This window comes from Rhineura floridana, chromosome 5, assembly GCF_030035675.1.
Source record: "Rhineura floridana isolate rRhiFlo1 chromosome 5, rRhiFlo1.hap2, whole genome shotgun sequence".
NCBI lineage: Eukaryota > Metazoa > Chordata > Lepidosauria > Squamata > Rhineuridae > Rhineura > Rhineura floridana.
The window spans coordinates 101,690,658-101,714,045 of NC_084484.1; the positions used below are offsets into that span (position 1 = coordinate 101,690,658).

Consider the following 23,388-nt stretch of genomic DNA (forward strand, 5'->3'; position numbering starts at 1 on the left):
AAAGGAGTCCAAGATGGGAGTTTCTAAAAGAGAAAATTCTAAAGGTACAATGGCAAACAATTCCGTTGAGGAAAAAAGGGGGAAGACAGAAGAAGCCAATGTGGTTTCACAGAAAGCTTAGAGATGACCTGAAAACAGTCAGGGGAGGGGCATGCAACTGACAACAAAGAACCATACTCTTCTGTTTGCCTACTTCACTCACTTCCCCCCTCTAATCAGTTTCATGTCAATTGCACCCCAGGATGAAGCAGGGAGAGGCATGCAATTGACAAAAACAATGAAACTGATACAAAAACCCATCTCCTTCTCCATTAGCAATAGGGATACTCTGGAGGGAGTAAGCATCCTTCTCAGCTCCCCTGTGAATGAGCCCACTGTATGTGTGTGCACGTGCGCACTGAGCTCCCTGCCTTGGCCAACTGCAGCCCCCAACCAACCAACTAGGGATGGGGGAGTCACCTCCAGAGCAAAGCAGCAGCAGTAGCAGCAACCTGCATGTCTTCCTGTTCCTTTGCTTTAAAGTGTCTGCAGCTTCCACCCACTTTTCTCCTCCTCTGGCCTGCCGAGAAAATTGGAGGCATGGTTTCCCTTCCTCTCCTCTTCCCCCCCCCTCCTGATTTGAGTTCCTTGCTCTTCCCAGGATGCTGTTGGTGGAAAGTGTCTCTTTGTGTCTTGAGTGAAGGCAGCATTTGGAAGCATTGGGGGGGGGACTTGGCCAGCTCAGACCTGTAAATGGATCACCTGTTGTCTGCAGGTCTTGCTTTCTTTGAAATTGGGGGGGCGGTGAGTTTTCAAAGTTGAGAACCAGTGTGGCATAGTGGTTAGCGTGTTGGACAAAGACCTGGGAGACTAGGGTTGAATCTGCACTCAGCCATGAAGCTTGCTGGGTGATCCTGGGCCAGTCTAACCTGTCACAGGGTTGTTGTGGCGATTAAGTGAGAATGGCTAGAACTGTGTACTCCACCTTGAGCTCCTTTGAGAAAAGGTGAGATTTAAATGCTAATGCTAATGCTAATAATAATAATACTTTCCCAAGGAAGAGCTTCCTCCTCAGAAAACAAAAACACACTTTTTTATTTTTGTTTTGAGTGCCCTGTTGTCTGTGTCTTGGTTAAGGTGTGTATCCAGCCTTGATGTGCTTATGGAAGGGGTGTGCAAGTAGTGCGCCCCCCAAGTATGAAAGCTTGGACAAACACTGTGTTATGGAAAACCAAAGTCTGTATGAAAGTACTTATTTGGAAATTCCACTGGTGTGATCCTAAGCACATTTACTAAATGATGTCATATAGAACTTGAACTTCACAAAATATTTTATGATCACGCCTATAAACACCTATGCAACCTTGTGTCTGGAGATCTAGAGCAGATAACACATTATTAAGAATCACTTTCCATTACTATAAAGAAGTATGTCCACACGCAAGCATCCCAGGCACCTAAATGAGGGGTGAGAGCAGCAAAGGCACTAGGCAGATGCCTTACACCAAGGGTTCCCAAACTTTTCCTTAAAAGTTACACTTTTATTGTTTTTATTACATTTGTAAGCTGCCCTGAGCTCTGTTTTTAACAGTAGAAGGGCAGGATATAAATCTTCTTAATACATAATTAAATATTCCATAGTGTTGGAAACTACAGCCTAGGCATTTAAGGCTGAAAATGTAGATTTTAAAAAAAAAGTTTTCTCACATATTCCTTCAGTTTTATTGATAATTACAAAGTACAAAAACAAAACAACTGGATAATGCAACTATTAATATGCTTAATTTCCATAATTAGCAAATGATTTCCATAATATGCAAAATAGCCTGCCTGGATTTGTAGGACTGGCATATGGCAACCTTACCAACATGGCCCCTGTGGGCACCAATCTGCTGGCAGTACCTCCTATGATGCCTGCGTAAGGTCTCAGTAAATATCACCTCGAAAGTCTACAATGCACAAGAGGAGTGTTTGCTCTTTCTGGTCAGTTCCTGTTGGCATTGCCTTGAACTCTTCGACACTGAACACAATCCTTCAATATACCCAAATTTCAATGGATGGCGGGATTTCATTAGATGCCCATCCTCCCATCTGTTCTGAACAGAGGAAAATGCAAACAGCTTCTCTCTGTGAGTGCAGTGGTGCCTAATGTAGGTATCTAAAAGATCTCACCCCTTTTATATACCCAATTGATCACTGCACTCTTATCAGGAGATCCATTCTGTACAATATAGAAATCAGGCCTTTAGTCATGGCACCTAACCTTTGGAATTCCCTCCCATTAAATATCAGACAGATGCCACCTCTGTGGTCTTTTCGGCACATACTGAAAACCTTTCTCTTTCAACAAACCTTTTAAGTAGAGATCTTTTATAGTAAGCATCGGTACTGGAATTGTTTTTAGATGTTTAAATTGTTTCAGTGCTTTACATCCCCTCCCTCCATTGTCTGCTACCTTAAAACAGCTTCTTAGAAATCTTTAGAAAATCCAGTTAGGTGCTCCTAGGCAGACGTTTTATTAGGCAGATGTCTCCTCCAAGAGACATCATGCACAATGGATGGCAGAGCAGATATGAGTAACCATAATCTGAATTTGTGTTAACAGTTCTCTGGTAAGATTTGTTTTCGATAAACCAGTTAACATTTTACCAAAGATCAGTCTTTTTTCATTCCCTCTGAATAGCACCCCTCCCAACCACATATTTCTGCAACTGAAAAAAATAGGGTTACTTTCCCCACCACCACCAAGTTGAGTGCCTGTACATAAATGCCACATCATTTGCACGATGTCACCTTGAGAAGTGTTTGCACACGTCAGCCTCTTTTACCCCAGGCATGAGAAGTATTTGTATCCCATGAATTCCATCCCATGTTTTCAATACATCAGGTTAAATTCACCTTGGGGCTGCCTGTAGTCTTTATTAAAATCAGCTATTGCTGCGAGCCACCAATGGAGGTGGGGGCAGGAGAAGGAGGCCTCTAATCTCTTAAAGAGAGTTTCTATTTGCAAACTGCAAATTAATATTTTACAGCTTAAGAAACAATAATTGTAATCAGCCCTGCACAACACAGTAGCCAATTCTATGCATCATGTATAGCCCTGCTGCCTAGCAATGTTGCTAAGCAACAAGGCATCATCCAAGAAAAATCAAGCATTCCCTTGGAGTGGCTGGTGGGGCTAGTTAGACATGACACTTAGCAGACTGAGATACACATAAATGTGCACACTGTGCTCAAGGAAATTTTGGTGGATTCCGGATATTATTCCATTTTCTTTGGTAACTCTTTGAAGAAGTGTGGAGCTGCATTATGTTATACAACATTCTGTAAATATTATTTGACTGAAAAATAGCAACAGCCTCTTAAGTCCCTATAAACCTGATTTGGAGAGTAGTGGAATTTTACAGCTTAATCCCATCATGCTTTGTCTTAGTCCCCTGGCCTGTGTATTACCTCAACCTAGCTATACAGTCAGATCACAATGATGTGACTCACTACTGCAGCTAAAGATAGACAGTGCCAAAGCAGACTTGAATTCCGCATGCTAAGTTTGCTTGTTTTTCTGCTTTCTTGAAGTTCATTATGACATTTGGAGGTTTTTCTTCCAGGCTAGCAGGTGGGTGAGTAAACAGGTACCTACCCTCAATATTGCTGGAAGACTGAGTGAGGAGGGGGAAAAACATTCAGAACACAGACATGAGAGGCTTAAAGGGTAGAGATGCAGGAAACAAGGCACAATTAAATTGGGATTGTTTTACAGATGAAAAGGCCTATCATTACTTGCCCACTGCAAAACTACAAAGTAAAAATAACTTACAAAAAAGGGGGAAATGATGGAAACAAGATGGCAATCTAAAACAAGGGTAGTCAACACAGCACCCACGGGTGCCAGTGTGTCAAAGGTCTCCGTTAACATTCCCTCAAAAAAACACAACGCATGAGAAAATGCTCACTCTTCCTGCTCTGTTCCTGTGTACACTGCCTTGACCTCTCCTACATGATACCACGGCAGCCTTTTTGTGTTATGCCAATCCCTATAACAATCATTTTGTGACTGGCACCCATGGTAATTTCTCAAAATTCCAAGTGTGCCCACTGACCCAAAACAACTGGCAATCCCTGATCTAAAACACTATTTTAATAGTAGCAGGATCAAGCCTTGAAAACAAAATTGAAAGCTTCATTCTAACACTCTTCCAATGCTTTGCAATATTTAGCTGCCCTAGGAATTTTATGGAAGAGCAAAAGGGGTATAAATCCCTAAAATAAATACCTTTCCCCTAAAGACATCACTGTTTGCTCATTATCAGAGGTCTTACACAATTATGCACATCTGCCATACCTCTGTGATCACAAGAGAGCAAGGAAATTACTAGATTGCTTCTTTCCAATTATGCCAGGCAGGTCTCATCCATATCCTATCCATAAATTACACCCACTGCAGAAGAATATGAGAGCCAGTAAGACCCCTTTACTTTGGCAGAATGCAAAGATGAGCCAGTATAAGAACATAAGAAAAGCCTGCTGGATCAGGCCAATGGCCCATCTAGTCTAGCATCCTGTTCTTACAGTGGCCAACCAGTTGCCCATGAGAAGCCCACAAACAAGAGTACTCTCCCCTCCTGCGGTCTCCAGTAACTGGTATTTGGAAACCTACTGCCTCTGACTATGGAGCACACTGCTTCTGACAATGGGGTGTTGCACCACAGTTGGCCTAGCATATGCACCAGTGATTCCACCAGTGCAGGAGGAGTGGGATTAGAGTACAGTAGAGAAATAATAGATTGGGGATGGGATACCTGTGGCCCTCCAGATGCTGTTGGACCACAGCTCCTATCATCCCTCACTATTGGCCATGCCCCACAACACCTGGTTCCCTACCTTTGGTTAAGTTGGATTCCTATGCTTGCTCAGAGATCACCCCCACTTCAGCATGTTACATTTGCCAAAAAGAAAGAAAGGTGGAACAAGTTACAACACTCAATAGAGAGGCCCTCCTTTGTCCCTGCCCCTATAGAAGGATAAGATTCCAAACTCTATTGTATCTATTCATAGCACACAGTGAGTAGGACATATGCTCCATCCAGTGAACACATTTCCACATCAGCTGTTCTGGCTGAGGCTGATGGGAGTTGTACTCCTAAACATCTGGAGGGCACCAGGTTGGGGAAGGCTGTCCATCAAGGAGTACTGTATCAGACTATGCTCTCATGTCTAAGAAGTTAGAACCCACAAGTAAGAACTTTGGCGATGGAAACTATTGTGAAAGGGCACTTTTGCAGACAAAACAGAAGAGAACAACAACATGGAAAGGACATGTTACTAACACTTGTATTCTCAAAAGATCTAACCAGCTGTCAATTTCAGGACTTCACCGACATAGCAGGAATTCTATTGCTGCAGTTTGGGCTACAAACACCCCACGCAGGTAAGCAAAGAAGGGAGAAGTCATGCCTGCCAAATACTCTCCTTACCTCTCTCTGCCCTCAAAAGGAATGTGGTGTAGAACACTCAAGTACCCACGGGCACAGGAGGAACACAGAAAGCTGCCTGAAAACAAATCAAGCCACTGGTATATCTGAAGACCAATCTTGCCTAGCATCTTTTTCTCAAAATGGCCAACCAGATGCCTATGGGAAGCCAGCAAGTAGGACTCCAAAGAGCTCGAGGTGGTGCACATGGCTTTCCCCATTTTATGCCCTGCTGACACACATTTGTCAAGGGGCCCTATGCATGCAGGAATGTATGTACATAGAGCTCCGCATGCAAAGTGATTCTCCCTTGTGTGGAGAAACTCTACATGCACACATTGGTACACATGTAGGGTCTCTCCTCATACTTGCTGAACACATGGTCAGCAGGGAGCAGGGCTACCCTCTGTGGCCCCGCAGCCTGCTCATGTCAGAGGGGTCATAAGAACCTAGGAAGGGGCCTTAAACCAAGTAAGACCAATGTTCCATATATCTCAGTGCGGTCAACATTGACTAGCTGCAGCACTCCCATGTTTCAAATGGGGATGTGGGCATTCCCAGCCCTACCTGGAGATGCTCAGATTTAACCTGGGAGCTTTTGTATGCAAAGAATGTGCTCTACCACTGAGCCACAGCCTTTCCTCTTGGTATAAAGCAGCTTCATGTTTTCTCATGGCTCACCCATTAACTTCAATCTCTTCCCGCCTCTCTGCTTGAAAGTGCTAAGGGGATGGAATGGATCGTGAGAAACAGAATGACTGTAATGGCCAATTTGCCAGCTGCCATCTATGGGGAGAGGCCCTTAATGACTTTTTTCTCCCAGTTGCTGCCGAACATCAAGGTTAAGGTATTACAATAATGCCATTCTCCAAATTTGACTCTATTAGTTATCAGGACTCAGTCTGTAGCAACAGCAGCATCTAGTGTTCAAAGCATCTCCTGCCAAATTTGCACTGTGCAAGTTGAAGGAATGTGTACCACAGCCCAGGGATAAGGCAAGACAGCCCATGGTCCATCCCCACCACTCCTAAGTTGTTCTGTAACTAGTACACACATCCTAGATACAGTTCACTGGTACTCTCTCAGCAGTAGGCCAGTGTACATACATTGCTAGCTGAGGCCAGTTACATTAGGCTGGGATGGAAGGATTAGTCACACGGTCACTCATCCCTCCCTCAATACGTCATATTCTGTTCAGTTGTACCTAGAAATGTGAAGGGCTGGAAAAAGACTGTAAAACTGGGGTAAAATGTTTTTCCCATTTTGTTCCTGATTTTTTTTGGGTCTTCACATCTTTAGCTGTACCCAAATCATTGTGTTTGCCTTCTCACCAAAGTCTTCCCACCAAAAGAATGTTGGTTCTTGTTAAATGCTGAAGTTGCTGGACACTTATTTTTCAGCTGCCTGTTTGATTCACAGGACTCCATGATGGCTTACAATCAAAATGACAAAGTTACTTGAAAATCTAACAATAAAAGCATAAAAGATTTTTACTCCAACAATGAAAACCAAAGTGTTTTCGAACAAAGGCCAAATCAGCTGTGTTATGCTGGGGATGTGTGTGTAAATGGGCAGCCATGTTATTCATTCCACAATGGCCCGGCTGAAGTTTTGTTTGGAAGTGCTGAGGCTCGCAGGGGCCTTTGAGTAACTTTGTAAATGCATGAGGAAGTGGGGTAAGGGATGGCCATGCAGAGGAACACAGAATCATCTTCCACATCCTACTACAGCCCCTCCACTCGCTATTATTTTACACAGGTTCCCATTTGTATCTTCATAATATTCTTCAGGAATGGAGAATTCACATAGGTCTGGTCTACACTTGCAGCAGAATGAGATGGGGAAGTTGACTCTAGGTGGAACGTGCCATTTTTGAATGCCCCAACCATCATGTATTCCCCACCAACTGAAAAACAAACACACATCTAGGATGTCACTTTCTGCTGTGCTAGATTTCTACATGCAGGGAGATTTTTCTGTGATTAAGCATTCTTTGATGTCCCTGCCTGCATTCTGAAATGATGCCATCCATTCTACCATCTCAAGACTCTGCCACCTCATTACCACTCAGTTCTGATGCATGTGTAGACTAGGTCTTACTCTGGCAAGAAATACAGCATAAACATGCTTTCACTCAGGTCCAGGATGATCACAGTTTTTATCAGGATGAAGACTGGAGGCAGAGAAATGCAAAAGATTTAGGGCTTGAACACATATGCACTTGATAGATCAACAATTGACGATCGGCTGCTGAATGTGTGAACAGAGTCACTGAAAAACACTGCAATATGAAACTTCTGCTTGTGATAGCCCATTCAGCCATGTGAGCCACCGTTTGATGTTGCAGGCATCAAGTAATGACAATGTGCATGTGAAACAATCCATAGGAAGTTTGCTACATATCACCAAATCAAAGCACTCAGATACTTTTCAAACCTACAGTTATATCCAGTCCACTGGCCAAATATATGATCAAAATATGCTGCTGTCTACACTAGCATTGCACCACTGTAAGGATACACTGGTGTAACTACAATATTGGTGCTATACTGCTGGTGCGAGAGGCAACGTATGCTGCTGAAGGTAACAGAGAGCACAGCTGCCTTCATTTCCTGATGCTGCTGGTGTGAATCTGGTCATGGTGACATAGGGCTTATGTAGGGAGAGGCAACTTGACTTCTTAGTTGTACTTGTGTGTGTACACTGGACAGAGTAAGAACATGTGGGCATTCTGCCACCATTGTGCTTCAACTTGTGAATTTCTTGCATTGATCATGTGAGTAACCCTACACTTGCATTATGCCACGGTCAAAGATACACCACTGTTACACTGCCCCCACAACCAATGTGTGTTCAGCCTGGCAGGGGAGGTGAAAAATACACTAGATAACACAAAAATGGTGTAAAAGACACCCCCAGCCTGTGCTTTTTTGTTGACAAAGGAGATGCCAATACTCATATATTGATAAAAGTACTGTAGGTGCCAGTACAAATTGGCTGCTATGGGCAGCAAACAAAAGAGGTGCCAGTACTCCATACCAATGAATACTGTAAAAAAACCACCCACCCTGCCCCTAGCATTCCTGTAAAAACTGACAGTCCACCAATTGGGGTTTGTGCCCGTAATGGTCAAGGATGCCCACATACTGCTGACAGCCAGAGAGAGCCAATGATCTTATGATGACAGGGACACACCCTTAGCACACATGCCCTGCATCACCACACACACTACACAAAATAACACCAGAGCCACTCCATCAGCCCCCAGTCAGTGGCTCAGCCAGCAGAAATTCCATTACTGCCAGTCATCAGGTATCCTTCCAGACAGGGATCTGAAGCCTCTGAAGCACCTCACACAACTCCAGTTTCCCATCATCCCATCCACAACTTCGTCCCTTTTTAGCCATTCCGTCAACATATCTTGGCTGGCAAAATAATGTTGCTGGTGCAATTTTCTGCCAGCATATGCTGCCAGTATCCATCATGGTGGCAGCAGCAGCATATCTGAGGTTCTGGAATAGTCTTCCAAATCCTACCGCCCCTCAGTTGGTAATGATTACACCCTAACCTAACAAGAGATAATGAAAGGGGTACAGAATATGAATATTTACGCTTTAGGAAAACAGATAAAAAAAGGAGGCTGGCAGTTCTTGGGGGTAAAAAGTTATTCTTTGCTGAAAACTGAGTCATACTAAGTGACAAAAAGAATGGTTAAAAATGTTAAAAATGTTTTTAAAGCTTTTTTTAAAATGTTTTAATGTTGTTTTGTTTTAATGCATTTTAAGGTCTTTTTATGATGTTTTAAAGTGTTTTTAGCGTTTCTGTTTGCAGCCCTGGGCTCCTGCTGGGAGGAAGGGTGGGATATAAATTAAATAAATAAATAAATAAATAAAAGAAAACATGCTGACAGGGACAGCATAGGGAGGATCTTAGTAGTCATCTGAAAAAGAAAAAGAAAATGCACAGCAACTTTAGGATGCACACCTTAACATGGTGAGGGGGTTTGAGAGTGTTGAAGAAGCTGAGAGCAATGCCGTCAGGAGTCTAGACCTAGAGGCTAGACTCCTAGCAGGGGCACCCAAGGTGGAATGGTCAAAGCTGAGACACCAGACTAAGATGCATCCAAACTCAGAGGAAGGCCCAGAGGGCGATGCGCACAGATGTGAAAGGAGAGTTCGGAGCTGTATGACGCACACAATAGGAACATGGAATGTGAGAAGCATGAACCAGGGAAAGTTAGAAATTGTCAAGCAAGAAATGGAACATATCAACATTACAATACTTGGCATGAGTGAATTAAAATGGATGGGAATGGGACATTTTCAATCAGGCAACTACAAAATATTTTTGGGAGGAAATGAGAAATCAAGAATAAATGGGGTTGCTTTAATAGTGAGAAGTGATGTAGCAAAAGCAATTAGGAGCTACAATGCAAAGTCTGAGCAAGTTATATCAAGGAGATTAAACAGGAAACCCATTAACATAACCATCATCCAAGTCTACGCTCCAACAGCAAAAGCAGCAGCAGAAGAATTGGAGAGATTTTACGCAGAAGTACAGGAGGAAATTGATCACACACCAAAACAAGATGTGATGATAATCATGGGGGATTGGAATGCAAAAGTAGGGAACAGAGAAGAACTAGGAATTGTGGGGAAATGGGGCTTAGGAGACAGAAATGAAGCAGGAGCAAGACTTCTTGAATTCTGTGAAGACAATAATTCGTTTCTTGCAAACACATTTTTTGAGCAACCAGAAAGATGACTGTACACGTGGACATCACCAGATGATCAATATAGGAATCACATTGATTATATAATTGGTAACAGAAGATGGAGAAGTTCCATACTTTCTGCAAAAACAAGACCAGGAGCAGACTGCGGTACAGATCATGAACTGGTCATATCGAAAATCAGGGTAAAGGTAAAGAAGAACAACAAAGCAATCATAATGCCAAACTACAATTTAAATAACATCCCAGAAGAATATAAAGATCAAATAAAGAACAGATTTGAGGCTTTAAACGTAGTTGACAGAGAACCAGAAGAATTATGGAGTGAAGTCAAAGACATTATCAGGGAAGAATGCAAAAAGACAATACCTCTTGTTAAAAAGAGAGAAAGACTAAAGAAACTCTTAAAATGGTTAAAGAGAGAAGGAAAGCAAAAGCAAAAGGAGACAGAAACACGGTCAGAACCATAAATGCAACAATACAACGACTAGTACATAGGGACAAAGAGAACTATTACAATAGTTATTGTATAGAAATAGAAGAGGACAACAAAAAGGGTAGAACAAGAGTCCTATTCCAAAAGATTAGAAAAATGAAAGGGAAATTTAAACTGAGAGTAGGGATGTTGAAAAATCAACAGGGGAATACACTGACTGACCGAGATGAAATAAAAGGAAGCTGGAAGCAATACACTGAAAAACTCTATAAAAGAGACGCAAGGATGACAGATTCATTCACGGAGGAACCGTATGATGAAGAACCAGAAATTTTAGAATGTGAGTTGAAAGCTGCTCTTAAAATACCGGAAGAAACAAATCACCAGGAATAGATGGCATACCAATAGAGTTGCTAATAATAATAATAATAAAATTTTATTTTTGAGTTGCCTATCTGTCCGGGGCAATGGACACTCTAGGCGACGTACAATAATATAAACACAAAATAGACACAATATACATATCAAAACAAGCATAATTAATCTAAAATCAACCTTCAGTTAATCCAGTATAAAACTAATCCACCCCAATCCTGTAGGGAGGGAGCATGTCGAAGATCAAAAGGAAGGGAGTTCCAGAGGGTGGGGGCCACAACCGAAAATGCCCTCTCTCTGGTCCGCACCAGCCTAGCTGTTTTAACCGGTGGAACCGAGAGAAGGTCTTGTGAGGCTGATCTCGTCAGGCGGCATACTTGGTGATTCTGGAGGCGCTCCTTCCGATAAACTGGGCCGAAACCGTATATTGTTGCTACAAGCTACTGAGACTGAATATGTCCAAATATTGACAAAAATATGTCAACAAATATGGAAAAATAAACAATGGCCCACAGACTGGAAGCGTTCAATATATATCCCAGTTCCAAAGAAGGAATCCCAGGGAATGCAGTAATTATCGAACTATTGCCTTAATATCCCATGCAAGTAAAGTAATGCTCAAGATTCTACAACAAAAGCTCTTACCATATATGGAGCGAGAAATGCCAGACGTCCAAGCTGGATTTAGAAAGGGAAGAGGCACCAGAGATCATATTGCAAACATACGTTGGATATTGGAACGGAGAAAGGAATTTCAGAAGAAAATCCCCCTGTGCTTTATAGATTACAACAAAGCCTTTGACTGTGTAGATCATGAAAAACTATGGAATGCTTTAAAAGAAATGGGGGTGCCACAGCATCTGATTGTCCTGATGTGCAACCTATACTCTGGACAAGAGGCTACTGTAAGGACAGAATATGGAGAAACCGATTGGTTCCCAATAGGAAAGGGTGTGATACAGGGGTGTATTTTATCATCGTATTTGTTAAATCTGTATGCACAACATATCATATGGAAAGCGGGATTGGAGCAAGATGAAGGAGGTGTAAAAATTGGAGGGAGTAATATTAATAATTTAAGATACGCAGATGATACCATACTACTAGCAGAAACCAGTAATGATTTGAAACAAATGCTCATGAAAGTTAAAGAGGAAAACACAAAAGCAGGGCTACAGCTGAACGTCAAAAAGAAGAAAGTAATGACAACAGAAGATTTATGTAGCTTTAAAGTTGACAATGAGGACATTGAACTTGTCAAGGATTATGAATACCTTGGCATAGTCATTAACCAAAATGGAGATAATAGTCAAGAAATCAGAAGAAGGCTAGGACTGGGGAGGGCAGCTATGAGAGAACTAGAAAAGGTCCTCAAATGCAAAGACGTATCACTGAACACGAAAGTCAGGATCATTCAGACCATGGTATTGCCGATCTCTGTATGGCTGTGAAAGTTGGACAGTGAAAAAAGCAGGTAAGAGAAAAATCAACTCCTTTGAAATGTGGTGTTGGAGGAGAGCTTTGCGCATACCATGGACTGCAAAAAAGACAAATAATAGGATATAACAAATTAAAGCAGAACTGTGACTAGAAGCTAAAATGATGAAACTGAGGTTATCATACTTTGTACACATCATGAGAAGACCTGATTCACTAGAAAATACAATAATGCTGGGGGGGAAAGGAGGGAGTAGAAAAAGAGGAAGGCCAAACAAGAGATAGATTAATTCCAAAGGAAGCCGCAAACCTGAAGTTACAAGATCTGAACAGGGTGGTCCATGACAGATGCTCTTGGAGGTCACTGATTCATAGGGTCGCCATAAGTCATATTCGACTTGAAGGCACATAACAACAACAAAAACAGCTACTTAGAGAAACGGGTGTCCGTACGACCGCAACATAAGCCGTAAGCTTCGCTTCGAAAAGTCAGTAAGTTATGGTTGAGGTGTAAATGATGCTTCTTTTTCATTTAAAAAAAAAAACTTCGTGCCTTGCTTCTATTAAGCATTTCTTTTCTTCTCACCATACAGGCACTAGTGTTTGCAAAGCACGATATTTAAAACGCAAAGCTGTTTACCTCGCTGTATTCCTCGCTATGATTGAGGAAAAAATATTGCCCCGAGACCCAACGTCACATAGTCAGCCTTTTCGTTAATGCAAATTTATGGTTTTCCGCCTTACTGCTTCCCACCCACCCCCAACTCGGGTGGACGGCATTACAGAAACTACGATTCCCAGAAAGCCATGTGTCTGCGTGACCGGGGTCGAGGCCTTGCGCATGCGCTGCTGTTGTAGGTAGGACAGGAAAGGGCCCGGTTTGACCTACAGGAGGAGAAGATGGCGGCGGCAGCGGGGTTGTCTCAGAAGGTGAGCTGTGAAGCTGTGGGGAGGAAGAGGTGGCCCTGCTGGGGGCTTTTACTGCACCTAAAGGTGTTTCTTTTGGTTTCTGAGACTGGGCACGCTTGTGCTGTTGTGAGGGTGAGAACAAGAAGATTCTTGTAGGAAGAGAGGTGGCACTCCGAGGATTTGCAGGGGTTGTGGGGCTGATGTGCGTATGGTCTGCAGCCAAGGTTTCCATTCATATATCCTATTTGAATTTATATCCCGTCTTTCCTGCCGAAGGAACCCAGCGCGGTAAAAATAAACAAAAGATGAGGAAGAAACCTTAGCAAGCTGGTCTACTTTGGGGAGAGTGGATGGAGAGACGTCTCTCTCTCTCTCTCTCTCTCTCTCTCTCTCTCATAACACTAGAATTCGTGGACATCCAACAAAGCGGAATGCTGGAAGATTCAGGACAGACAAAAGAAAGTACTTCTTCACACAGCACAAAGTTAGACTATGGCAGCCTTTCCCAACCAGTGTGCCTCCAGATGTTGTTGGACCACAACTCCCATCTTCCTGACCATTGGCAATGCTGGCTGAGGCTGATGGGAGTTGTGGTCCAACAACATCTGGAGGCACACTGGTTGGGAAAGGCTGGACTATGGCATGCTTTTCTACAAAGAGGCAGTGATGGCCACCAACTTAGAGGGCTTTAAATTCATGGAGGATAAGGCTATCAATGGCTACTAGCCAGTGATGGCTATGCTCCGCCTCCATAGTCAGAGGCAGTATGCTTCTGAATGCCAGTTGCCTGAAACCGCAGGAGAAGGGAGTGCTCTTGCACTCAGGTTCTGCTTGTGGACTTCCCAGAGGCATCTGGTTGGCCACTGTGAGAACAGGATGCTGGATTAAATGGGTCATTGGTCTGATCCAGCAGGCGGTTTTTATGTTCTTATGCTACACTCTCCTTACGTTGTCACATATGTAGCTGCCTTACTCTGAGGCAGACCATTGGTCCATCTATCTCAGTATTGTTGACTGGAAACGGCTCTCCAGGGTTTCAGATGGAGTTTGCCCACCCCTGTGTGGGGATGCTGGGGACTGAACCTGGGATCGTCCACATGGAGGACATATCCTATGATATTGAGCTATGGCCCATTGCCCTGTTTCATTTGACTGTGTGGATCTTGCCCCAGACCCGATCTCCCTTCAGTAGGTCATAGTAACCAAGGGTAGGGTTCTGACAGGAGACTTGTGGGGTTTCCTGCCTATGATGAAAGCTACATGAGAAACACCGAGGAGGAGGAACCAGGGACTTAAAAAAACATTCCAGAGCTGAGGGGGGGTAGAGAAGGAGTTTTGTGTTTGAGAGATGCATTTATCCGTAGGTTGTGTCTGCCTTGGTGTTTGGGGATGCTTGTCTCTTGGGGAGAAATGCTGAATGCAACTGGCTAGTTGAGAAAGCCATGCAAAATGACTTAAAAGACAAATAAGATTCTTGAGTTCTAATCTGTGTGCTGTAGCATTGCCTTGCACACGTGGAGACAGCCAATTGGAGACCATTGCCTCCACACCTGATTATTTTTTGCAGTGAAGGCAGTTGTAGTAGTTCTCAGCATCCGGAGACCCATTGCAAAAGGTGCCTGAGTTGACATAGCATGCCCTGTTTCTAGGAGCCTCATTGCCAGTGTCATCTTGGATGGAATCTGTTGTTCAAAATGATGTAGCCTGCTATTTAAAAAAAACTATTTAGCATAGTGTATTTGTTCTATTCAGACCAAAGAGATTACTAGAAAGTGTTTTTGTTTAGATTTTTTTTTATCTTGCCCAAAGTCAGTGCCAATTTAGTTAGTGCTAAATTTAGAATTGATTAAAATAATAGTTAAACAGGTAGGTTTGAAGCATTTACATGTACACAGCATCCAGATTATGTCTTGTTGTCCAACTGCAGCCTTAGATGCTCAGACAGACTTTGTGTTTCCAGAGGAAGTGCCTGCATTTTGGGGCAGCTGCTAAGAATGTCTTTTTCAGTGAAATGTATTTTGGTGTGGTGATTCTCCTAAGGAGCTCTCCCATCAGTACAAGTATGTGATTTGGCAAGAAGAGACATTCTCTTAGTTATGTCAGCTCCCAGCTATTTCAAACTCTAGAAGTCAAAATCAGTACTTGGATTGTACTCTAGACAATAAGAATCTCTTGCAGATACTAGAGTAATGTTCCTGGTGCCCCTCTCCTCTCAGAATATATGCTATTAACTTTTACATCAGACAAAGATTCTTCACCATGTTTGATTATTTTTCTCAACATAGCTTGAATTCTACATAATTTGGTTTCAGTTTAATAATACATTTTGTCATGCTAGTTTGAATGTATAGAGGGCTAATGATGAGACACCTCCCCCGATCACCTCAATTTTGCTACCATACCTATAGTATTAGAGTACAAAGGTCAAATATTTGCACTTGCTAAGGGTATGTGACAGTAAGGACATCACTATTAATTATAATTGCATTTTGCTGTGTGTTGGAACACAATGCTGGTATGAGTTGGGATCTTTTGTCTAACTGACAGAGCTATTGAAGTATCTCCTGAGAGTATCTTATATTTGTGTGCCTCAAGTTATAGCAGGTTAAAATGTACAGAATATATACAAGTCAATTTCAGGATGGCCTGATTCTTAACCTAATCCTTACTGAAGTTATTTTGAAGTAAATCCTTTTGACTTCCATAGAACTAGGTTACTAATAGCACTAGTCAAAGTACCAATTGCTAGTCATGTTACGATCACGTCGGTTTATGTTTGGAATTTTTGTATTTTTTTGGCTTGGTGATATTCGGCCAAGTCATACTTTGAGTAAGTTGCTTAAGTCCATTTATTTCAATGGGTTTACTGTGTGTATGATTAATGTTTAAATGTATTGACCTTTAAATCCCTACACGGTTTCGGCCCAGTTTATCTCACGGAGCGCCTTCAATGCCACCAATTATGCCGTCCGACAAGATCGGCCACACAGGGCCTTCTCTCAATCCCGCCAACAAAAACAGCCAGATTGGCGGGTACAAGAGAGTGGGCATTCTCAGTGGCAGCCCCCACTCTTTGGAACTCCCTCCCACAAGATCTCCGGCACGCCTCTTCCCTAAATGTATTTTGGAAAGCCTTAAAGACCTGGCTCTTCCAACAGGCCTTCGGGGTATCCGGGGAGGGTTAATTGTTATAACTGTAATGCCTCCTGCCCAGTTTTAATATTGTTGTTGTATTGTTTTTATATTGTATTACTGTATTTTATTAATTGTATTTTAATGATTTTGTAAGTCGCCTAGAGTGGCCATTGGCCAGATAGGCGACAAAGAAATTAAATTTATTATTATTATTATTATTATTATTATTATTATGTTGGATATTATCCACTGTTTTTTAAAAAAGAGAGTGTAAATGACTTTTTCTTCTTGTAGGTCCGTCACTTCAGTACCTCTCTAATCAGACCAGTATCAAAATTGGTACAGGTAAGTTTGAGTATTTTTTTTAAAAAAATTGTGATAATTAAAAAGCCTTTGTGCAATTTAAGTCTGCAGTTCTCTGCCTGGGAATAAGTGTCATTAAACTCAATGGGACTTTTGAGTAGATATGTATAGGATTGCTCCTTGATTCAATTTAATAGTGACCCATTCTACTTATTTATTTATACCCCGCCTTTCTTTCCATGATAGAAACCCAAGGCGGCTTATATATGGTTCCCAGGTGGTCTCCCATCCAGGCACTGATCACACCTGACCCTGCTTAGCTTCAGCAGGGTGCTGGCCTTATGTGCCTCCAGACCATAGCCTAGGACCCATATAAGAAGATATTGAAAATGGAAATTGACTGCCTTCAAGTCGATCTCTACTTATGGCTACCCTATGAATAGGGTTTTCATGGTAAGCGGTATTCAGAGGGGGGTTACCATTGCCTCCCTCTGAGGCTAGTTCTCCCCTGCTGGCTAGGGCCTGCTCAGCTTGCCACAGCTGCACAAGCCAGCCCCTTCCTTGTCCTCAACTGCCAACTGGGGGGCAACTGGGCTCCTTGGGACTATGCAGCTTGCCCACAGGTGGCAAGGCATGTAACCCCTGAGCCACTCACTGTGGGGGTGATCTTTACCTGGCCCTTGACGCCCAGGAGACATGAGTGGGGATTTGAACTCACAGACTCTGGACTCCTAGCCAGGCTCTCCTCCCCACTGTGCTATTCCAGCTGTTAAGAAGATATTAGGAGTGCTCATTGTTTAGGATAGCGTGTAGATAAGGGGTATCCAGTACTTTGGTATAGCAGTACAAAAATGACCTTGTGCAAGTGTTACAGTAATATGGACGTCATTGCAGGTCGCAAGTATATACGACTGAAGTGACCTGTAGAGCTTGAAAATGCTTATCTAGAAAGAGACTCCACTGGTGTTAGTGTGATTTAGTTCCAAATAAATATAAGGATTTTAGATATATTTGTGACAAGATATGAATACAGAAAGCAGGAGCACGTGTGTCACTTAAATCAGTGTTGATGTCCATATGCGTAGCTAGTAATCATGTAGTGACAGACGCAAGCAACCAGCTCTTCAAATTGATCCAGCTGCTGTGTAGTGAGTTTAGTGGACATCGCATGCCTTTGTCTTGAACACTTGTCACTGACCAGTTTCCAGTAGATCACTTAATATCTGTTAGTTGCTGGGATTCCTGGAAAGGCCGATGGATTGGATAGATCTTGGTCTGATCTGCAAGATTTCCCTCATGTTCTTAAGCAAGAGTGGGGTTATTTAACACAAATTGGTTATGCCTTAATGTTAAGTAATCCTAACTGTGCAGTTTTGTTTTGTTAAACTCATCAGTGGACCATGGGGATTCTATTTTCTTTTAAGTGTTCTAGTTTTAATTCACTCACTCTGTTAGCAATGCTTGGGGTGGGGGGTGAGTGCCAATTTTTGTGTAACCAAAATGGCAACACTCATGCACAGCAGGGAGGTATCAACATTCTTGGGAGAACTCCGAAGTTTACAGAAATACAAAAATGTTTTGAAAATGTAGCCTAAGGGAGAAGCCTCCTCCCCACCATGCTTATTAGGCAATGGATCATTGGGAAACAGTTGAAAAAGAAAACTGGGGGAAGGGGAAGGTTGCCTAGAAATACAATGTTAAGTTAGGAGCTGGGGAAAATGAGGTCTGTAGCTCCCCTGAGAAAACCAGGGCCAGAGTCTGTTAAGGCACAGATTCTCCCTTAGTGAGGACCCTTGCAATTGGCACCCCTTCCCAAGAGAGAACTATATCCTTGATCCTGAGACAAAAGTTCCTTCTATCAGAGGCTTGGGTAATACACATACCAGGGATATGCTACAGTATCACTGAGATAATCTGGTGGAGCAGTTAGTTGTCCTCCATGTTACAGAAGCCCATCTGGTCTCAACCAGAAGTTGGGCATTTAATGTTGCTAATTCCATGCTGTGGAACACTCTTCCAGCAGAGATTCGGCAGGCATCCTCACTTTTGACTTTCAGGCATCTCTCGAGGACTTTTTTATGCTGACAGGCCTATGCAGTTGTTTAAACTGTTCTCAAGTAGGCAGTCATTTGAATGATTGTTCTGTCATGCTTTTACTGGTTTTTATGTTGCTGTACATTGCCCTGATGTTTCATGAGATGGTGGGATATAAATACTTCTATAAATAAATATATTGTTGTAAGGCCCCTCTTAATGAAATCTTAAATCTCTGTATCCTATGGAGTGGGATTCCTTAGGTTGCAATGTGCTTGAGCACCTTTTGCAAATTTTATCCGGCATCAGTCTTGTCTTGTGCATTAATTTTTATAATTTGTTTTGTGTCCGTCCGTCCCCGAAGCCACCAATTCAAGTATATGGGCTGGAAGGCCGATATGCCACTGCACTCTACTCTGCTGCTTCTAAGCAGAAGAAGTTGGAACAGATAGAGAAAGAGCTGGCTCGAGTTATGGTAATATGATTTTGTATATCCCTGTTGCACACCTTAGTACTGTATTGATTTTCGCTGAAGAAATTGATGCAACCCCTTTTTTGCTTATGATATTTTCTTCTTGGTTAAGGAAAAATTCTTATTCCCATGGTTTATTATAGAGCCAGAGAAGTAGGATTTAAACCTGCTCTACTATGATTTAGTTAAGAGCACCTGTTAAATACCTTTTGACAGTTCTAATTATGTTGCAGTCATCGAATTTACTAGAAGCAGATCTGATTTTGACCCACACATGCTTTTATTACAAATCCAGGCACTTATGAAGGATCCTAAACTATCTGGCATTGTCATGAACCCTCACATAAAGAGTGTAGTAAAGCAAAAGACTGTGAATGATGTTTTACTTAAAGAGAAACTGTCACCTGTCACCGTCAACTTTATCAGTAAGTAGTAATCGATGGATGTACACAATAATATGGGTTGGGCTCCACAACTGTGCTTTGAATAATAGACTGGAAGGAGGTTTACTTTACAATTTGTCAGTGTTTCATTGCACTTTTGGTACAGTGTACAGTTTGAATGTATATAAGTAATACTTACTCAGTCTTCCCCCTTCCCCCCAGATGTGCTTGCTGAAAATGGTCGCTTGCGTTACACTCCAGGTGTAATTTCTGCATTTGGTAAGATTATGAGTGCATACCGTGGAGAAGTACTATGCTCTGTAACCACTGCTCAGGTAAGCAAATGGCATATAAGGTTGCAATCCAATACACGTTACTTGGGAGTAAGTCCCATTGAACCCAGTGGAGCTTATGTCTGAGTAGAAATGGATTGCAGCCTTAGACTCTTTTTGGCTATTTTGGGAGAGTCTTTGGTGGTTTCATAGATAGTCTAAAGCTGCCTTCCCATACCTGTTATTCTCCAGATGTTTTGGACTATAACTCATCCTTGCCTTTGACTGTGCAGATTGGGGCTGAAGGGGATTGTAGTCTAACATTTAGAGGCTACCAAGTTTTAGAGTTTTATTAGCACTCTACATCAGTGGTTCCCAACCTGGGGGCCGTGACCCCCAGGGGGGCACGAAGTAATCAGAGGGGGCCACAAATAGTAAAGAAGTGAATTTTTTTTTTAGTCTTCACTCCCTGGACACTTTCTGCTTCTCACTGTGGCTGCAGATGACACCTCCCCCTTGCCCCAAACAAGAGGGGAGGATTTTTGCTGAAGTGCCAGAGTGTCTTTCAGGCACACCAAGGGCAGGCATCTGCCTATAGAACACATGGCAGATGCCAAAGGAGGCTGAGGGTGGAGCTACCAGGAAGAAGAGGGGAATACTATCACTGACTGCCATCTCCTTGCACTGCTGCTGCTGACGACACCCTTACTCAGAATGAGAGGAGACGGCTTTTTTTGTGAAGCAAAAAGAAGCAAGGCTGCAAATAAAGGCTGCTTTTCCCCTTCCTTCCTGGCAGCCAGCCTGCCTCCCTGCGGGGAGGGGGTCACAAAAGGTTTTAAGCTTATAAAGGGGGTCCCGTACTCATAAAGGTTGGGAACCACTGCTCTACATCCTATATACCATTCTGCCAGTCCATTTCTTAGAGCTCTTCTCATTTTTCCACTCTTGTTCCATGCAAAATAGAAAATAGGCTTGCAAAATAAGAGAAGGGGAAAGGGAGTCTTCTTATCTTACTCTTTCCTTATAGAACTGATTCATGAAAGACTGTTAGGTTACATTGTAGTACCTGGAAAGATTCCTTTTTTAAAAAAGAAATTAAATGTAGCTAATTTTGATTTAGTCCAGGCCCTACATCTCTATACTGAAAACATACTTGTGAGTGTATGGTACTTCTTAAAACCGTTTTTTTTACTCAAAAAATGCCATGGAGTAAAATGGGTCTTGCAGACATGTTGTCTCCTAAAAAGTGAATTTCAGTTTACACAATTAAAATATCAAAATGCCATCAACTAAACTAGCTAGGATGCAGCCTCATTCTGTTTCCAAACCTAGAGATACTTGGAACTTCTAGTTGTTCATGCCCCAGGTCTGACATACATTTCTTTCTATTACAGTATTACATGTTAACTTTCTATATTTTTGTCTGAACCTTTTAGCCCTTGGATGAAGCCCATCTTCCTGAGTTGAAGACAGCTTTGAATGGCTTTTTAGCTAAAGGAGAAGTACTGAAATTGGAGACAAAGGTGTGGCTACAACTATGTACATTTTATGTAAAGCAAAATAATTTCTCTAGTAAATTAGGTATGAAGGGCCACCTCAACAATCCAAATTTCTTAATCAGTCCTAGAAAGCCTCTCTTAGTTAAAAAATAAAACACTTTCCAAATGTATCTAATGCAAATTGGGCAGTTCAGTTGTCCAGACTTACCATAAACCAGGGGTGAGGAGTCTTTTTAGTTCGGCAGGTCAGATTGCTTTCTATCCCCACCTCTGTGGGACAACCCACCTGCCAATCACCTGACATCTTTATTCAACCCTGCTGTAGGGTTCAGCTGTGCAACTGAGTTCCCCACAGGGAGACTGGATGTGCAACTGATCCAATCATGTCTCTCCCTGCCCCACGTGACATCACACCTGACATGGTGTGAGGCAGGTTGGCATGGTTTGGGAAATGGCCTTGCAGGCTAAATTTGGCCCGCTGGCCAGAGGTTCCCTATCCCTGTCATAATTTGTAGGGACAAATAGACAAAGAGAGACAGAAGAACAACAGATCTCACATTTCTATCCAGCCTTTAACAGGGAGGAGAATGGTTAGTGAAATGGACATTCTGGCTTTTGTCCCATTTAAGATCCTAATCCTAGTATTTTTTCAGACCTCTGAAGAGAGAACATTTAAACCTTGACAACAGAGCAGTCAAAAGAAACAGGATACATATGTAAATATTAGACATATAAAGTCGCATTTTGTTCTAGCATTGTAAAGTTTGTTGTATAAGGACTGTTTTTGAACAAAATGTAAAGAGTTTGAGCTAGAGCAACCTATAAAAATGCTTCTATGTAAAGGAACTTGATATCTATATCCATGTTATGAAATCTGTCTTAATACTATTGATTTAATGAGGTGTAAATGCAAGCATTGTAGCCTTTTCTGTTACAATATCCAGTAAATCAATGTGCTCAGTAGGTGAAGGCTTCTTGCAGATATTATCTTATCAGGAGGTCCATTCTGCACAACATAGGAAGCAGACCTTTAGTGTTGTGGCACTGACTTTTGTGGCACAGGAATTTTCTCCCCTTAAATATTAGACAGGTGACATCTCTTATCTTTTCAGTGTCTACTTGAAGACCTTCCTCTTTCAACAGGCCTTTTTTAAGTAGAGACCTTATCCCAGTCTGCGTCTGTGCTGGAATTGCTTTTTAAGATGCTTTTAAAGATGTTTTGTTTTAATATGTTTTAAAGTGCTTTTAGTGTTTTTGTTTGCTGCCCTAGGCTCCCTCTAGGAGGAAGGGCAGGATATTAATTTAATTAATTAATTAATAATGAATAATATGTAGCCAGTCATTCCCACTAGTCTGCTGTCTAATTGGAAATGCTCCTGTTTTTTCCTAGATTGATCCAACAATCCTGGGAGGAATGATTGTCAGCATTGGAGATAAATACGCTGACATGTCTACAAAGACCAAGATTCAGAAATTAAGCAAGATCATGAAAGAGACTGTCTAGCATTCACCCTGAGATGTTTTTTCATTAAAGCCTTTTCAGTTCTATGATGGAAACAATAAAAATGGGTCTCCTTAAGTAGTTGTTGTTGGTACTTCAGTGTTTGGATTTGATAGTTTGAAATGGATCGATATTTAGTGTACCTTAGGCTTTAATACCATCTACAAGACCATTTTTACAATAATTATTCCTCCCCCCCCCCCGTGCTAGTGATTGCAAAACTGGAAAATGCAATTGTACTGAAATTCCATTTTTGGTTCTGTAAAATGCTTGCGAGGAAGCCACCCTCCTAAAAGTGACTGATTCTTGTTCTTATGGGCCAGCATACACTTTTTAATCTGCACTTTTGAACCATTAAATATGTGAATGAACCTTCTGCGGAATCCTTCAAAAGGAATGACTTATGTAACCTCTGTTTCTTTTTGCTAATTAATTTTAAAACACAAAGTG

The 23,388-nt window shown here is 42.1% G+C and overlaps 1 protein-coding gene and 1 long non-coding RNA gene across 2 annotated transcripts in view; one reads left to right on the forward strand and one right to left on the reverse strand.

Moving 5' to 3' along the window:
- The window catches only part of LOC133385196 (uncharacterized), a 60,918-nt gene extending 47,686 nt beyond the window's left edge, over window positions 1–13,232 (reverse strand). Inside the window, exon 1 of the long non-coding RNA XR_009762811.1 lies at window positions 13,071–13,232. This is a non-coding gene — a long non-coding RNA (uncharacterized LOC133385196). The remainder of the gene's footprint in view (window positions 1–13,070) is intronic.
- Window positions 13,233–13,255: 23 nt separating this feature from the next.
- Window positions 13,256–23,016, forward strand: ATP5PO (ATP synthase peripheral stalk subunit OSCP). Its single transcript, XM_061627734.1, has 7 exons — window positions 13,256–13,360; window positions 16,769–16,819; window positions 19,176–19,286; window positions 19,579–19,708; window positions 19,889–20,001; window positions 21,375–21,461; window positions 22,828–23,016. Exons 1-7 carry the CDS (start codon window positions 13,331–13,333, stop codon window positions 22,939–22,941), a joined length of 636 nt encoding a protein of 211 aa, XP_061483718.1. The 5' UTR covers window positions 13,256–13,330; the 3' UTR covers window positions 22,942–23,016.
- The last annotated feature ends 372 nt before the right edge of the window (window positions 23,017–23,388 follow it).